Below are 18,877 nucleotides of genomic sequence, written 5' to 3'. Positions count from 1 at the left end.
GCCGGAAGCTTCTGATAGGTGGGCAGTTAACTCGGGCACAATAAATAGGAGCAGGTGGGTCGGGTTAATAGAGGCTACACTGGAAATGACTTTCTATTTTACAAGCAAACGGCTGGAAACACACAAATACATAAAACATGACTAAATATATTTCTTGAGGATCAGGATGTTGAATTCAATTGGTTCAGTGGCAACTTACTGAATGGAATATCTCCGAAAGGGTCATCGAAATTATCCACATCATCATCAAGGTATGCTTCAGCGGCATCATGGGAAAAAGGGAAAACAATGGAGACAACAACAAGATGAATGTAAAAGAAAGCAAAAATGATGCACAGAAAAAAGAAAGCACAAACACAAAATACATTAAAGCACTGAGATGGAAAGCACTACCCAGGTAAGTGGTTTTCTATAGCTCCGTCTCTTGTTTTAAACAGGTTCATTTCTCACGAACGTACAGGATGTGACTATACGCCACAGGCCTGCACGTTGTTGAGCCCTCCTGTGGTTTCACCTCGGTAAAAAGATTAGAATGATTTCAGCAGCAGTGACTGAGTCTGACAAGTTTCTCTCCCTTTCTAATTTGCATCTGCAGCCGAGCCTCTCTCGCTTCCTGCCACATATTGATAATAGGAGCGGCAGGGCCTTGTTGTATCTCACTATTAGTTGTGTTATTTCTAGCAGATGAGAACATTACTCAAGGCACATCTTGTTATGCAGGAGGTGGGGGCCGAGACCCTGCTGAAGCAGTGTTGTAAATGGAGTTGAGGGTTTGAGGTGGCCTGGACTCTCACTGTGGCACTCATGCACACCCTGGACCGAACAAAGCTAATAACTGAACCAGAAGCAGCCTCACTATTTATTGAGGTGAACTTTGTCGCCTGGCTCACGACACAACCCAGCAATGACAGAGAAGCTACTTTAAAATTGTAAACAATTTTAGAATGAATGAATGAATGAATGAATATTACTCACTGCTGCTACCACATACCAATACAGTATAACAAATTACAATGGTTGAGCCGACAAATATGTAAATAAGTAAAAAAACAAAAACAACCTCAAATACATTGTGTGTGGAACATGTTTTTAAGCCTCTATTACTTTTTTTTGTGCAAAAGTCATGTTAGCAGTGTAGAATATGTTTCTTTCTTATATAAATCAGACATTTTGAATTAATCTTTTAAATGAATCTTCAAGGACAGTAACATGCAGAAAGAACTAATAAATAAATAGATAAACAGCAGCTTCAAGTATTCAAGTATTAATAAAAGTATTAAGTATTTTTTTAATTAAATGTCTGAAATTAATTTGCTTTAATTAATAATAATGTTAGCATTATTAGTATTAGTAGTATGTTATTATTATTGTCACTTTTATTACTTATTAGTTATGCCCCATTACTGCAGCTCAGAATGGTGAACTTGTAGATGAAGGTGGTCATTCAAGAAGAAACAGTAAAGAAATTAGGGTCACACTTTATTTTAGGGTCCAATTCTCACTATTAACTAACCATTAACTATTACTTTTGCCTCAATTAACTACTTGTTTACTACTTATTAATAGTTTATAAGGTAGTTGTTAAGTTTAGGGTATTGGGTAGGATTATGGATGTTATGCATTATAAGCACTTTATAAGCACTAATAAACAGCCAATATGTTAATAATAGACATGCTAATAAGCTACTAGTTATTATTGTGAATTGGACCCTATACTAAAGTGTTACCGAAATTAGAGTAGAATATGGAAGAGAGGTCTGGTCGGGCAGAAAAGAAAAGGGAGGATACCCCCTTTAATGCATGAGATGAAAAAGAAAGATGTGCTTGGATGTTTGAGTGAGCAAACAGCTCTCGCTTATGGTTAGCTGCACAGAGAAAAGGGAAGTGGAGGTTCCCTCTATAAAAGGGGATTAGACAGCCCAACCAGACAGACCCCTCACAAGAAACAATTAGAGCATCCCTACCTCCATTCATCTATGTCACCCCCCAGAACAATAGCTACCATCACTGTACAGTAGGCAAAGAAAGGACTGAAGACATACACAGAGCTTTAGTTATCAGGGTGTTTATATCTAGCATATACAGGCCCAATTCATTGCATATATCAATCTCATCTTCACCATTATCTCATTACTAACAATCATTTCAATTAGTATAGCACTTTTGATTGCATTAGGCAATCTCAAAGAAGAGAAAATGATAAGAGTACTGAAAAGGCAATAAAACATTAGGAATATGTTTGCAAATGATTCCAAAATGGCAATGCTTTTCAGTGCTGTGGAAACATGGGGGTGATTTTAAAAGAGAGCTGTTTATCATCAGCATAGCTGTGAAACAATATGCTTCTTTTGTTTAGGATCTCAATTAGTGAGAGAATGTTGATGAGGAAAACAATGGGGCCAAGAAATGACCCCTGTGGAACACCATAGGTAATGTTGCGATCTGTTGAGATGTGGCAAAGTGTGAACAGCGGTATGCAGTGAGAGAGATACATGAGAAACCGATCCAGAATATTACCCAATTACATCTACCTCAGCGCCACCTATTGAAAACGGACATTACTGTATATACTTTGAGGACAGAAAGACAAAGGGAAAACGACCTGTTAAAAAAATGAAATAAAATCGGCCACAGTTAAGCTAACTGACAGCCAACAACGGAGGCCGTGGCAAAGCAACAACAGACCAGCTACTGCTGCTTTAGCAGGAGAACAGCAGGAGAGTGATGCATTACATTGCCTCTTACATCACCAGAGAATGGTTATGATCCACACTTAACCTACTGACCTGGCTAAAACATGAATAAAAACAGCACTTCTGTATACTTTCACTGTACTGCCCATTAACCAAATGTGTAAATGAAAAACATTAAATAAATAATAGTCAGGGGGTACAACAGTGAGGGGATTTCAATGACCGAATCCATATGCAACCCCTTGTCCTTTCTCTCTCTCCTTCTGACATTTTCAAACTTCATTAAGTGGTAAACTCTGGCTGGCTAAATAAGCCTGCCTGCATCAGCACTGTGCTGAACAGAGTATGATAAGTCATTATTGGCGAGTAAGTTCTCAATTAGCTACATGTTGTTGTAGTCAGCACGTTTTGAAAAAATGTTGGGTAATATTTTACTACTGTTATGGCTCCCATGGAGACACCCATAAGGGGCCGCAGAGCAAATCACAGCACAGGATGCAGGAGCTTTCAGAATCTGTATGGTTTAAAGAGTAATAATTGGAATTTGTAATGGGTGTTGAATATGCTGAGATGAAGAGAGCAGTGGCTACCTAGAGGATAGAGTCCCATTCACCCAGTGTTGTTGTCATCATGGGCAACATTGTCAGAGAAGAACTAATATCATACGGCACTGATCAGCATTGGGAAGTAACTAACAGCAGCGCTAGCAAATTACTACATTTTTCAGCACTGTGACAGTAGAGTTTACAGCAACAAGCTGAAATTTTGCTTAGGACAGCTTTTTATACGGCAAACCTACTTAACCTAAAATACTTTAAACTTACATTTTTGTATCATTTAACATATATTTAAATGTTTATGTTTCTCTGACACTGGTTAATGTTCACATAAACTGCAATTTTATGCAATAATAGTGTTATATTTTGATTTAATGTTTAAATTATTATTATCATTATTATTATAGTATTTAATTATTAGTTGTCCATTAATTCACAAACCACACTGCAGTTTTTGAACACTCAGTTTAAGAATAGCGTTGTAAGCTTGTAATAATTAAACACTTTTTTCTAAGCTGAGCAGAGTTTGGATTCGTTTTATTAAGTCAGTTCTTTCAGACAGCTGTAAATGAACTGGTTTTAAATACACAGAGGCCCTGATTATGCTTCATATAATGCTGCACTTCAAATTTGTGGAGTATTTCTCTAGTTTTATTTATCATAATTGTATCTGTGTCAATTATCATCATTGAGCTGATTTAGTATTTAGATATAAGAATAATAAATGATTGGTTTTGTTTCAAATAAATAAATAAATACTGTACATTTAAACATAGTAGAGTACTGTTCAATAAAACATTATGGTCAAGGTTACTTCCACATTTGCATCCACTAGCCCACAGCAGGGGAAAAGACACCACACTGCTTTTGTCGCTGAGGAAAAGTTGTCTCTTCTATTCTCTGCCATCGACATGGCCATAGAGTGACCTTGAGGAGCACAAGCTCCTGGGTTCACAAACGAATGCGATTTGCACTTTTATTAGAAACAGGATGGTGAAAGGATGAAGGTGAGAGTGCGGCCCACTGCTCCAGTAGAGGACATGGACCAATGAGAGTCCTGCTCTCACTGAGCACAACACCATGATTGAAAGCAGAAAACATAGCAGAACATACGTTCATCACCTCAGAAATATCCAATTGCAATTTCGCTCAAGAAATGCAGTGTTCATTTATATATATATATATATATATATATATATATATATATATATATATATATATATATATATATATATATATATATTCACACACACACACACACTACAGTATATATATACACTACAACTTAATGTTCGTTTCATGCCTCAGCCTTATTTGCATTAATAATGCATCATAAGTCAAACTCTCTCTCTCTCTCTCTCTAGACATATATATGTGCATGTGTGAGTGTGTACAAATTATTTATGAAGTAAAAAAATAACTGAAGTTCTTGTTGTTTACTGATAAATTCTCTATGAAAGAAATCAACGAAAGAAAGTTAACAATATTTATGCATTACTTAACCTTAGCACTATGTTTTGAAATTAAATAAAAGTTGTAGCCTAGCTGACAAGATGAATACTTTATTTCGTAACTGTTAGACAACATCATCTTAGCTTTAAAGGCATGACATGTTCTGTTTGTCATTTCAGTAACAGAGTAAAGAAAAACATGCATATACCATTGTGTGCAGCATGAGAATAGAAAGAGCTGCATAGGAAATACAGGAACTTTGACTAATTCTACATTCTTTTGTCACTGCATTAGCAGCAGAATTATTTTGAAATTAAACTTGAAAATGTTTCGTCTTTCATAAAAGGTTGTCCCTCCCAATTATCGATACCTCCATGTTTGTTCAGCTAACAGTCCTTGTAATGTTCAAATGATCAATAATCACTTTCCCTTTGTTGTGTGCCTTTGGTTAGAAATGGGCACAAAATGGTCAGACGGTTGTTCCAGACATAATTTAGAGAGGAATTGCACATTTATAAAGGGTGAGGTTTGTAATAACAGCTAGCCTAGCCCAGAGAGATGCTCTGGCGGCTCTCTGGAGAGGAGGCCAGCCTGGAAATCGATGCCATCAGGAGGTAAAGTAATGGAGAAAAGAGAAGGAGGATGCCACACCCAGCAGTCCCTCCCCAGTCATCCCATTCTTTATGAAGTGACTGAGGGAAGAAATGGCAGCCAGGATCAATAATCCCCTTCACTGAATGATGGCAGCTCAAGCCAACACATTAAAAAGTGCTCTGCGTGTTTAATATCTTCAGCCCTACAGGCACAAATCCAGCGTTGTCTCTTCTGTGTCTTTATTGAGTCAGAAACACAGTTGTATTCATTGCTGGATTTGTCCTGTCTGCTGTTATTGCTCTGTTATAGGGAGCGCTCAGTGGAGTGCCGCTCACTGACTCTGACGAGAGGAGAATTTGGCTCCCATCCAATCCGGCTTCTTCTGCAACCCTGTGGAAATACGGGACCCTTCGATATCTCAAAAATGCAATGCTAAGAAACCCAGCATGCAGGCAGAGAACTCCGCAACCTGATTAGTTAAAGCAACGCTGAAGTTTCATCCAAACATACAGGGCTTTTTACCATTCAACAGTGAGCCATGCTGTCACGCGGGGGGCAGGAATAAATTCTTTAAACAAAAGTGAAAAGTCCTTGGCGTTTAAATGAGTATAAACTGCACAGCTAAGAGTAAACCACCATGGGGCTGTCAGAGCCGCTCTGTCGCACAATTCATCATGGAGCACTAATTCTCTAACAACATTACCAAGTCCTTCGCACTATACATTGTCACCAGCAAACTCAATCAAGTTATTTAGACCCAAACACGAATCGCATTGGCTCCAGCCCCTGGAGGCCTGCCTTTGCCGCTGAATGCCGCTCTGTTACACTCACTGACTCTGGATTGACACCATTGGCTAAAACTGTGGGAAGACAGGGAAATACAGTGAATATTTTGTTGTGGTGTTCCAAAGTAAACATGAAAAGAGTAAGGGGACACGACTGTGACTTTGCACTCAGGAAAAATTTAACCAGAAATCAGCATCAATCCTGGTCGTATTGTGCTTCATTATTCAACAGCACGTGCTATTCTGAAATATAAATGAATATTAACCAATGGCATCAAAATATCGGTTCCAAAATCGGGCATTCTGTGTGCTACATACTCAACAACAACTGTTCAAAACCACAGGCAAATTAACAAAATTGTGGTTCCTTTAAACATATCTTGAATTGGACTAAATCTAAGGTAGCAAATTGCAGACATAATGCTATAAGATTAATGGATTTAAAACGGCCATTAGAGGGTTTTAATTAAATACTGAAATTTGAACAAAATAAACTTTAAATATCTTGATGTCTTAATGAGTGAATCATTCAGTCATTCATTCATCCGATTTGTTGACATGGCTGATTCATTTGAAGTTGTGGCCTAATGGTTCGAGATTTGGACTCGTAATCCAAAAGGTTGCAAGTTCGATTCTCTGCCGGCAGGGATTGTGGGTGCGGGGAGTGAATGTACAGTGCTGTCTCCACCATCTATGCCATGATTAAAGAGCCCCCAATTGCTCCCTGGGCGCCGAAACATAAATGGCTGCCCACTACTCCGGGTGTTTGTTCATGGTGTGTGTGTTCACTGCTGTGTGTGTGGATTTTGGATGGGTCAGATGCAGAGCCCAAATTCTGAGTATGGGTCACCATACTTGGCTGAATGTCACGTCACTTTCACTTTTTTATTCAGAAAGAAGCAAGTGACTGTATGAATGGCTCACTAAATCATTAGCTCAGTTGACTTGTTCAAATATATCGATTCTTTCAGTAACAAATCATTATAATAAATGTAATTGAACAGATATTCTGGAGAAAAACTGCATTCTTGCTATTGCTGAAATATAGCATACAATATCAATTTAAGGCAAAAACACATGGGGTATACTTTCCATCAACTATTTTAAATTGAAAGGCTATATGACTTAATTCACACACACACCCACACACCCACACATGTATAAATATGGACAGACAAGCAAACACTGCATCAATACAAATATAATTATAACCACAGTATTTTGTAAATGCTTCATCTTGTCTTTTACTAGTACAATGCTTTGGTTTTGAGGGCAGTTATCTGGCATTATAGTTCTCAAAGCAAATTATAAGAAAGAAAAATACAATGAATGACCGCAGGAAAAAAAATGAATTGACTGGGGGGAAAAGCTATAATAAATGTGTTCTCAAAAATAATAATAATACAATTGCTTTCAAATCTGAGAAAAGATCATCAGGTGTCTGAGAAACCCTGGGCAATGCTAAATCACCATCTTTTGTCGAAAATCAAAGCTGAGAATTAGCACTGATGACTTCCATTACAACAGCGAATTAGAGCACATTGTAGACATCAAATGTTCCACAAAGTAATCAGCCCAGCAGCCGAACACTGCACTCCCACAATCAAACTTCTGTTTCTACAGTGGGTGATCATGTCTGACAAATTAACACAGACTTTGTGTATTTCATAAAATAGAAAAAAGGGAAAGAAAGAGAAAGTGTGTATTTTATTTGTAACAATAAAAGTCTGTACGTGGCATTCACAATCATTCCTGGCTGCACTGACGTGGGAGCGGCAGAGGCAACATACTGCTCAGTTAGTGATGGAAATTGCCAGTTTTTGGGATGGCAAGAGTAAATTGGTCCTGATGCAGATAAAAGTGCCTTAAAATCACTATTGTTTTGCTCCCTTCAACCCAATAACTCAGCAGGAGCGGTGAAAGCATATGTGTGTATGTGTATGTGTGCGCTTTCTATTTTTAAGATAAATAGAGAGAGACATAAAGATGAGAACCAGCGTTTAAAGTCTATAAAGACGAGAAATGTTGATTTGGCAGATTTTAATTTAAAGCACAGGGAGGTGGAAGTCTTTTCAAATTGCAAGATCCCTAGATATGATGTCCCTTTGTGCTTCCAAGCATCTATTAGCCTGTGTGTGTGTGTGTGTGTTTGTGTGTGGGCATGTTTTTGTGACCTATCAGGACACAACTTTGTATAATGACATGGGTATGACACAGGTATTACAAGGAGAGGGTGACTTATGAGGACATAACCCATGTTCCCATTTTTCAAAATGCTTATAAATCATACAGAATTAGTTTTTTTTTGAGAAAGTAGAAATGCACAAAGTTTCCTGTGAGGGTTAGGGTTAGGGTTAGGGTTAGGGTTGGTGAAGGGCGATAGAATATACAGTTTCTACATTATAAAAACCATTACGCCTATGGGATGTCCCCACTTTTCACAAAAACAAACGTGTGTGTGTGTGTGTGTGCGTGTGTGTGAGTGTGAATGTGTCACAGGCTCGACTAACAAAGCACCCCGGGTTGACATTAGAACCAGCTTTGTCGACAGTAAATAACAATCAGTACAGCATACACACAAAGACTGTAGGGTGACAGACAGATGTTCGTCTCAGAAAGGTCAGGCAGCTAAATATAACTCCCATCTTCACCCTCCTTTATGATATATTGTGATGGTCGGCCAGTGGGCAGCAGAAAAATCTACACAGCACTGAGATGAAAGAGGACGGTTAAGTTTAGATTTACTGGGGCCCGATTGATCGGCGCACATAAAGGGCCCCTGCTTCGGCCTGGGTCCGTTTCATTAACTAAAGCTGCAATGAACCCAGCAATGGCAATCTTGACTCAAAACAGGAAGACAGCAGGAAGAGGACTGAAGGAGACCTCTCAAGGGAGAGCTGTAAAAGGCAGGGATATTTAATATTGAATCAATGTTCACACCGACTCTTACATCATCTAATGCACGTTATAATCATTCTTCGCTGAGATCTGTGTAATTCAAATGTGAGGCGTGGACTCTGCCAGAGAAATTTACAAGTGTGCTCCTTTCACTTACGAATGGCGACAATATAGAGAGTTTTATGAGCACGGCTGCTGGCTGACCATAATGTTTGGGAAAATGAAAAGCTCAGCAGCTTGTCGCAATATTGTTCAGTGGTTGTTGATGAGGTTTGTAAAAAAAAAAAAAATTTAAGTCACATTTCAAACTACATTTTTGTGTTAAATGTGTTCCTAACCATTCTTCTATTAATAAAACATTTAAAGGGGGGGGGGGGCGTGCCCTTAAGACCCATATAAGGAAATTCCGCTCCATCTAACGTAACACAGACCCATACTCGAAAAAAACTTTCCGAAACTTGTGACAAACCGGAAGGAGTTCTCCTTCAAATGTGTCTCCTTACTCAATTCTGCCCACTGATTGTTGCCTTGTACCTAACATGTGCAGTGACAAAGTTGAATATTATATTATATTATATTATATTATATTATATTATATTATATTATATTATATTATATTAATAAAAAATAAAAATACAACTGTATTCCAAACTAATACTATTGTGGTAACACGCCTTCGGCATCATACCTTTTTGTCTGGCAAAAATGTGTTTACCTTCCATCAAATTACTCTATGACATTTCCCTTCTTTACAACTTTAGTGGAGGAGGTCGATACGACCCTTGTGGAGATTCACAAAAAGCTTTAACTCAACCTCGGTTCTGAACCGTTCTGACAGAAAAGAGAGAGGCTTCTTCACAAATGATTTTATCCACTTCACTGTCAACCACCAGCCGTATGAAAATCTGAATGTTGTTTATTGACTTCTTGTTTCTATTCAGTGTTAGATAAGAGGTTAAACATTTGTAAATGGCAAAGCACAATACGAGGAAAAAGCAGAAGTGAATTGAAGTCCATGAGTAGTTGGCACTTAACTTGGAGTGGCCCTTCCATTAGTCAACGATTATAACAAATAATTTCGAAAGCTGATACGTTTCATCGAGGGTCATTAGTTGTGCAATAAAACTCTCAATTTTAATTCACCTCAAAGAAAGCTGAAACATTATTTCAAGAAATATATTCTGGGAGAATTCCACAGCTCTCCCACCAATCGGCATCCTTTTTCAGCACCGCATGCAAAATAGCGAAATACTCATTAAACACATCCTGCAAACACACAAACCCCTTCATGCATCTGTACAGTGTTCCTTTAGCACACATGCAGTCAACTCATTTCAGCGAGTATAAAAAAATCCAGTCTCCTCTCTAAGATATGAATATCCCAGCATGCAACTTTGATTTCTCTCTTCTTCTACTGATGCTCTTTTCTTCCTTATTAACGAGACCTCTCCTGATGCTCCCATTACAGAATTGATTGCAGTTATTTGCAGAGAGCCTCGTTCATGCCATAATCTTTGGCACAAATCTCCCTCGCGCTACACGTCTGCAAAAAGGGCCACGATCGGTTCGGTTCAGTCTTGTTGGTTTAATGTGAGTCCGCCCCCACGTCGTTGTGGAATTTGCATTAACCAAAGCATGATTCATGGTTATTCATTCAAAGTAAGTGGGGCTGATAAAAAAAGGAAAACAATTGCTGTTATTGTAATAATGAAACGTAATGGTCAGTCCCACAATCCTCTCTGTTATGTGCTGCACATCTATGGTCGTGGGCCTCCTACACAGGCAGACACACACAGCATGGAAACATTTAAGCTTCAAACTTAATTATCTTAAATGTCTTGTAATAGAAAACGAAGAAATCATCAAGAAGAAGAAAACACAATTTTTCCAAGTCCCACGACAAAGCTTCTTAAACGCTTAGTGACGCAGCTCAGCGTGGGAGAATACAAATAATCCAGCAAACAAAAGCTGCCCGCTCTTCTCGCAGCATGGGGCGCTGAGGTGGCTTTGTTTACCGAACGTGATGCGAAACGCTGATCGGCGAACCGCTGCCAAACGCAACTCGCATGGGACTGCAACCGCATGACGGGATAATTTCTTATCTGGCTGGAGTACAAATACTTACGCAAACAAACATGCTGCAGAGTTCAGCAATGACAGACAACCTCGTCTGGACAACAGGCCACCACTCCGCACCTCCACGAACGGCTGTCTTCACTTGAAATACTGAAGTTAAATACTACAGAGACAGCAGCAGGGAATTACGGCACCCATACAGCGTAATGGAGCCCCAGACACGTAAAGATCACTGACTCTTTGCTCTGGGAACCGTAGCATGTGGGCATTAATCAGTCACTCAAATTGAAGAGGCTTCCAGTCATCCAGCCTGCTTAATAAGACAATCACCTGGCCTCATTATCAAGCTCCCCGTGCACCTCACCCGGCATCAAAAAGTAGTGAGGAGAATATTTTAGGAGGATCACATGGAAGAGACGCCATCAAGATAAGCAGCAAGAGTCGAATAAGGGTTTGTTTTATCCGTCCCAGGGGGAATTGAACTCTTTAATTTACTATTGACTCTTTTAAAGTGGATGAGTTGAAACTATCTGATAGTGTACGCAGCATGAGTGAAGTTACAGTGTGAAGGAAGCTTTTGTTATGATGGTGGATAATGTGCTATCCTAAATTACTGCTAACAAACAAATGCTTGGTGAAGACGCTTCATAGAAAACCCGTAAGACATCTTCGGAAAACAAATTAAGATTTTTTTGATGAAGTCAAAGAGCTTTCTGATCCTGCATAGACAGCAACACAACTACCATGTTCAAGGCCCAGAAAGGTAGTAAAGATATTGTTAAAATAGTCCATGTGACATCAGTGGTTTAACAGTAAATTTATGAATACGTTTTGTAAGCAAAGAAAACAAAAAGAATGACTTTATTCAGAGATTTCTTCTCTTTCATTTCAATCTTCAACGCACAGTACACAGTACACGACTCATGCATGTGCATTCATCGGCATGTAAATTAAGGTTGAACCACTGATGTCTCATGGACTATTTTAACAATATTCTTACTAATTTTACACATTAAAATAATAAATGATTAGTCTGAATGCACTGTAAGTCGCTTTGGATAAAAGTGTTTGCTAAATGCATAAGCATTAATGTAAATGTAAAGGTAAATGTAATTTTCTGAACCTTGAAAATGGTAGTTGCATTGCTGTCTATGCAGGGTCAGAAAGCTCTCGGATTTTGTCTAAAATACCTTAATTTGCGTTCCGAAGATGAATAACATGTGGATGATTAATTAATGACAAAATGTAAATTTTTGGGTTAACTATTTTCTTTATTGCTTCTTTAAAATTGAGCTACTGTAAAAATTACCATAAAAGCATTTGTGTTTGTTGAAATGTACCATTTCTAAAAGGCTTGTGGAGATCCTCATTAGACCTTCACTATCTGGAGACATTCAGGATTTGACAATAATTATGATACTTCACAAAAGACTTGGGCTGGCTGCATTAGTTTTTACGGCAATGAGGTATAGGTCTACGTCAAAAATCTGCAACAGCAGTAACACAGAAGGGCTGGCAATACAGATGTTGTCTAACAAAACGTGAATGTGTAACTGTGCACTGTACTACCAGCAGCAGCAGAAACGAGGGAGACTGGTATGCACAGCATTATTCTCTACGCTGGTCTCAGAATTCAAAGAGGTGTACAGAGAAGGTGGACTAGCAGTATATTGTTATTTTCTGCACAACCTGCACTTCACAACAACAACTTTGTTTCTGCAGTGACTTTCAGCATGCTTCCTTCAGCAACGGCTGACATGTTTAGGTTTTTTTGTGGAGCAAAATCTATTCAAAGCAGTCAGACTGAAACAGATTTCCAGAAATGTGATTTGAATATGACTTCAAACCCCATATGAATGTAGCTTAAAATGGATTTTTTAAAATCCTATTTCATGTGATAATTCGCCACTCCAAACAGATATAGTATGCATGAAAAATGGATTTGGACTGAACAAGGTTTTAGTGTTTAAGTAATTTTTGCAACATTCGATCCATATAGCACTGTCTCAAATGACAATTTAAAATTTCCTGCAAAAGACTGCAAAAGAAAAAAAACAAAAACAAATGGTCAACTTTGATTTAGTGTTGATTTTGTATAAATAATATAATTAAAGATAATCTACTCAGACATGTTACCCCCACAGCTCATACTGGAATTTTGTTATATGTAATAATAAAAAGCTTTTTTTTTTTTTTTTTGGATTACATTTCAGATACTGTTATTTATATGCAACAGTGACTTTTTTATAATAAAAATGAATTTTATTCAACAATGAAGATTTGTTTTTTTTTTACTATAGATTTGATTTGTAATTTTGGTGAGCATAAGACACTAATATGGTAATTTATATTGCACATCCAGTAGTCTTTTTTTATATTTTTTCCTTCTTTATGGCACAATTCTCAGACTTGTTGAATAGTGAATAAAATGCTGCATTATTTGTTTCATGGTGTGTATTTTACAACCTCCTTCTGTACATGTCTTGCAAAATCACATACTGAATTTTAAATTCAAATTCAAAAAGAGGTTTTGTATATGTCTTCACAATAAACCTTATGCATCACATTGGAATAAATTAATTTTAACAGACATTAAAAAACACTAAACAAATAATTAAAGCTCAGTCTTCACTAAAAACTGCTTGTCTGAAGAACCTTGAAGAGCGAATGCTATTTTTATCTCAACAACAAATTCTGACTCTGTGCCCAATCAGATATTGACTAGTATGCTCATGTCTAGACCTAACATTTCAAAAGCACAAATGGATGTTTTTAGTCAAAGCGGGTGGTAGACTTTGAAAGCTGCTTTTACGTCTGCGAGAGTATTTGGAAAGAGGCAGACGGAGGGTGATAATGGATGGAAATTTTCTTCTGACCCCATTCACTTTCCCTAGGTGAGTGACACCTGTCTTTCAAAGTGATTGGTGCCGCTGACACATCCTTATAACAAGGCAAAAGAGGAAGATGAGAGAGAGAAGTATATTGAAGTGCATCAGCATGCACAAAAAATGTGAAAGAAAAAAGATAAGGGGCAAAGATAGGGGTGAGGCATCAAAGTGTGTTAGAAGTGGAAAGACAGAAATGACAGATTTACTTGCTTCTATTTTGAACATACGCTTTCTTCCTTGTGAGAACACATCCACTGAAAGCAATATCCCGCTTCTAATTCAGTTCAGCTGCTAGAAAGCTTGATTTTTTCAAGCACAGACTCACAGAAATATCAATCACACCCTATCTAGTTTCTCATGTAAGTTTTTCATACGTATATGTGCATATATAGCCACAAGCAACAATCCAAGAACATGTGTGGAGAACATAATACTGTAGGTTTAATGGATGCATAAGGCCACTTCTGTGGAAAATAATATTTATAGAATCACTGTACTTATATGTAGACCTTCACGATGACTTTCTAAAAAAAAAAAAATTGTAAATATCACCATCTGAATTTTGATAGGCTCTTAGTAGCCTGATTTTAGGCATATGTTAGCCCTTTCCATGAATAAGATGCATGAAACATTCGATCAATAAAACCACTAAGATGGGCTGAATTCATAATAGCATAATAATATGTATTTACAGTATATGGCTAATTAGTAAGAGTGGTATGCTAGAATGCCAAATGCATAGCAAATTACAAAAATAGCATGCCAAATTTATATTTTCTAACTTTTATATGACAGAAATAGTAAAAGTAGTATGCTAATTGCCTACTGAATTACATTTATATATATATATATATATATATATATATATATATATATATATATATGTACATGGCAGAACCTGCAGTAGAATGTAGTATGCTAAAATTAAAAATAGTATGCTGAATTCCCATTTTATATATCACAAATATGCAAGCATGTTTTTAGAAATGTCATACTGAGTTCTTTTCTTTATACAACAAAATTAGTATTAGTATGATCTTACTCCTCTTTATTATTTGGAATAGAATACTGATTTTATATCATCATATCTTTATATAGTAGAAGCAGTAGTATGCTATTTAAAAGAGCATATTGAATTCTTACAGTGTCATTATATGGCAGAAACAATAAAAGCAGTGTGCTTTTTGGAAAAGGATACTGGAATGACTTCATAAAAGTATCAATGAAAGCATGTTATTCAGAATATCATAATGAATTCAGTAAAAGTAGTAAGCTAGTATGCCAAGCACCAACTGAGTTGAATTATTTATACTGTAGAAAGAGTAAGAGTAGTATGCTAGCATGCTATTCAGAACAGGGAACTCTTATCTTTATATGGCCGAAAAAAAAAAAGTTGCATGTTATCTGAAATAGCATAATATTTTTTTATATAGCAAAATTATTTTAAGTATGCTATTACCAATAGGCATCACATTATTAAGATTTTTTTAAAAAATCTTGAATTTTACATTTCCTCTGTGACTCACGCATCCTGCACAGATTATCAGGCACAGCCTGGGCGATGTTTAATTGGGATTTCAGTGGGAATGAGCCACGGTGCTGCACTGAGAGACGGTGTCCAGCTCGTGTCCACTGCTGTCAGAGCAGACAGGCATGCGATCTGGTGACTGGCACATGCTGTGCCCACGCGCTTCCCGTGCCGTAAAAACCGAAGACGGCACTAGGAAACAGCGGTCTGGAGATTAGCGTGGCAAATATCTGTGAAGCAATTATCAGCCGGTGAGATGAAGACGACTGCTTTCCAAGGTGTTTCTTTATGTGTTTAAATAGCTGTAGAGTACTTTGATAAATTGTCAGAGCAAGTTTGTGCGATGCTAGAATTCACGGCTGACGGATCTGTTTGAGGTCTGATACGGTGAGAACTCAATTAATTAGGAGAAGTTTTTGCCTTTTCATTAACCTACTCTGACACTCTCTACTATGGATGTAACTATTCACTGCAAGCTGGTTGAAAATCGATTCAAATATGTGACGATTCAAATAGTTTGAGATGCTAAACAAATCACGATTCGAGTATATATGAATGCATGTCTGAGGAAAAAAATTACTGACTTAAGAAAAGATTAGATGGTATTTTTTTATTTTCACCTTGCCTCTGTATATATATATATATATATATATATATACGCATATTAAAGTTCATAAGTGCAGCGCTGGTTTGTTTACAGCGGAAACCAAGGAAATGCTGTGAGCGCCACCTGCTGGCAGAGAGTGAATCTGCGTCTCATTCAGCTTGTCTGCCGTTTCTGTTTCATGCAGATATTTTTATGTATAATTTTAGAGAAGTAAAGTCAAACAATTCTGTTTTTGCCTCAAATTTCAAAATTATACAATCTAATTTATATTAAAAAGTGCTCATGTTGCATGTATGCAGCATCTTAGTTTGGATGATGATTAAAATGTAGTGGTTGCCTCTACATGTAATTTTAAATGGAAAGAACACAGACAAAGACTTATTTTGTTTATATGAAGAGATTTATTTTATCTGTGCTACTTATTCATTTGATTTGGGATTTTAGATTTTAAATTTAGTTTTGTTATTTACATTATATTATATTAAAATTTTGTCATTTAGCAGACACTTTTATCCAACGTGACTTACAAATGAGGACAATGGAAGCAATCAAAACCAACAAAAGAGCATTCATTTGCAAGTGCTATATTAGTATATTATTATTGTGTTATATTTAAATTTATTAATGTGCAGCATTTTGACCAAGCAATATTAAAAGAACACATTTAATTCATAATTTGTCTTAAATTTCATTTTGTAAAAAAAATACAAAAAAATAAAGTTAATCGAATCAAATCATTAATTGAATCGTGAGTTGAGTGGATCGTTACATCCCTACTTTCTACAAACTCTGCTAAGATTTTAGATGCCACCAAGGAGTGTGGAATCGAGGAACATGATGCCAAATTCCTGCAACGAAAGGTACTGAAAGGCATTCAGTCGTCAACAATAACATCCATGCAGGCAGATGTGTGGAGAAAAGCGTGGGGGGAGAAAAGCCACAATGTTTTCGCTTGATGAACAAGAGTCCTTTGACATTTCTAAAACTTCTTTCGGTGAATGATCTTTTTATATTAACTGAGTGTGACATGTCATGCTGTATCCAATCTATTTATACACATCTTCAGTGGCAGATTAGCTTTATATCACTTCAGTTGACTAACAAAAGCAGTTGTGGTTTGGGAAATGATTACAGATGCACAGTGACACCCAGGTAAGAGCAACGCAAAATGAATTTCATTCAGCTCTAAACGAGTCAAACAAATAAAATGTGAATGTTTTATCACATGTTGCACATTTTTGGCATCTGTTCTCACACACCTTTACACTCTAAACACCTTAAAGATTTCTGTCGCACCCTCGGTTTTGTAAACACGACACTTGTTCTTTGCTCTGCTAATTCTCACATGCTATCTCTCACCTGATTCGTCATCAGACTTGTTCTCATTCTCGGAGTCGGTGAGGGTGAGAGCTGAGTTCTCCCGGCTGGAGAGGCCAGAGCTGCGGCGGGACTTGATGTCGTGGCCGGCCCACAGCTGGATGGCTCGCTCCGGTGAGATCGGGCCCTCTGGGTCAGAGTCTGCGTCAGAGCTGGCGCTCAGAGAGTAGCCACGCTGCAAGAGGCCGATGTCCGGGCAGTATGCGTTCTGATGCGGGGCTGCTTCACAAATGCCCAGCTCGGCTAGAGTAAAGTTCCCTAAAGTGGTAAAAACAAAGCACAACCTGTCAGCTGTCGATGCATATGGAGGGAATGGCCTGAGGCGGCTGTGATTCATCCTGTGAAGAAAGTCATTTACACACAAACTACACACTGCAGCTATACTAATCAAGTTGTATAGCATAAACTAATGAACACTATTTTGGTAATGACTAAATAAAAAAGTAATAAAAAAAAAGAAAACAACTCTTTGCAGTTACTTCACTCCTTATTTTTTTAAACTTGATTGCATTATTAATTGTACTTAACTGAGAAATACTTGAAAGTCTCACACCTGTTTTTTGATCATTTTTTTCAAATTTGTAATAGTTTTGAACAGTTTTTAAAAAGGAGTATTATTTAGCATATTCGTTTTTGCTGTGATGTCACAAATCGTGAGATGTCAGTGGTACTGGTATGAATGTTCACCAGTGGTCTGCTGATTTTTTTATTCTATTTGTAAAGCAGCTTTGGAACAATACAGTGTGTACTGTGAAAACTGCTATACAAATAAATAGAATAGAACTGAATTGAACATTCCAACTATAATAAGTCAGAGACTCACAAAGCTAAGGGGGGCTGTAGGAGCCTGAGGTTTAACAGCTCGAATCAGTGGACGTCAGCTCAGACGTCAGGTTATGTGCGGTGCAGGGCTAAGGGGGCTATTTTATCCTACAGCTCTTTACCTGCTGCGAAATTTCCCTCACAGCATCACACCTCCTACTTTGATGAGTGTGACCGTGCTCATGCACACACAAAACCTCAACTACCACATTCAGAGAGAGCTGGACTCACAAAAAAAAAAATACACACATATATATGTATATACTGTATAGCATGTAATCCAAATGAAATTAAAGCACATCAAACTGAATCAATAAACACAACGGGGTCCCAATTAAGGACAGGCTGTGGGAAAACAATTAAAGGATAAGGCATGCACAACCAATTTCTTCTCTTCAGTAATTAAAAGAGTCAATGCATGCCCTCCAATCAGCTGTAAATGAAAAAGCAATTTCGTTCATTAACACTCTTTAAGACAGGAATCTTCACAGCAGCGGGGATCGATATTGTAAAAATCAAGCGACCTTCATAGTTGTTTTATTCCTATGTGGTGGGAGGACATAAAACACAAAACACTTCTGATTGTAGTAGCTCGAAGAT

General features: G+C 37.5%; 1 protein-coding gene across 6 annotated transcripts in view; it reads right to left on the bottom strand.

Moving 5' to 3' along the window:
* tenm2a (teneurin transmembrane protein 2a) overlaps positions 1 to 18,877 on the bottom strand; it is a 404,535-nt gene that overhangs the window by 224,455 nt on the left and 161,203 nt on the right. For all 6 annotated transcript variants that reach the window (XM_052574348.1, XM_052574345.1, XM_052574349.1 and 3 more), the window contains one exon: positions 17,438 to 17,713. In XM_052574348.1, the coding sequence (XP_052430308.1) occupies positions 17,438 to 17,713 (276 nt within the window). The remainder of the gene's footprint in view (positions 1 to 17,437; positions 17,714 to 18,877) is intronic.

This window comes from Carassius gibelio, chromosome B14 (genome assembly GCF_023724105.1).
Source record: "Carassius gibelio isolate Cgi1373 ecotype wild population from Czech Republic chromosome B14, carGib1.2-hapl.c, whole genome shotgun sequence".
In the NCBI taxonomy this organism is placed as follows: Eukaryota; Metazoa; Chordata; class Actinopteri; order Cypriniformes; family Cyprinidae; genus Carassius; species Carassius gibelio.
This window is presented reverse-complemented; position numbering and strand designations above follow the sequence as displayed.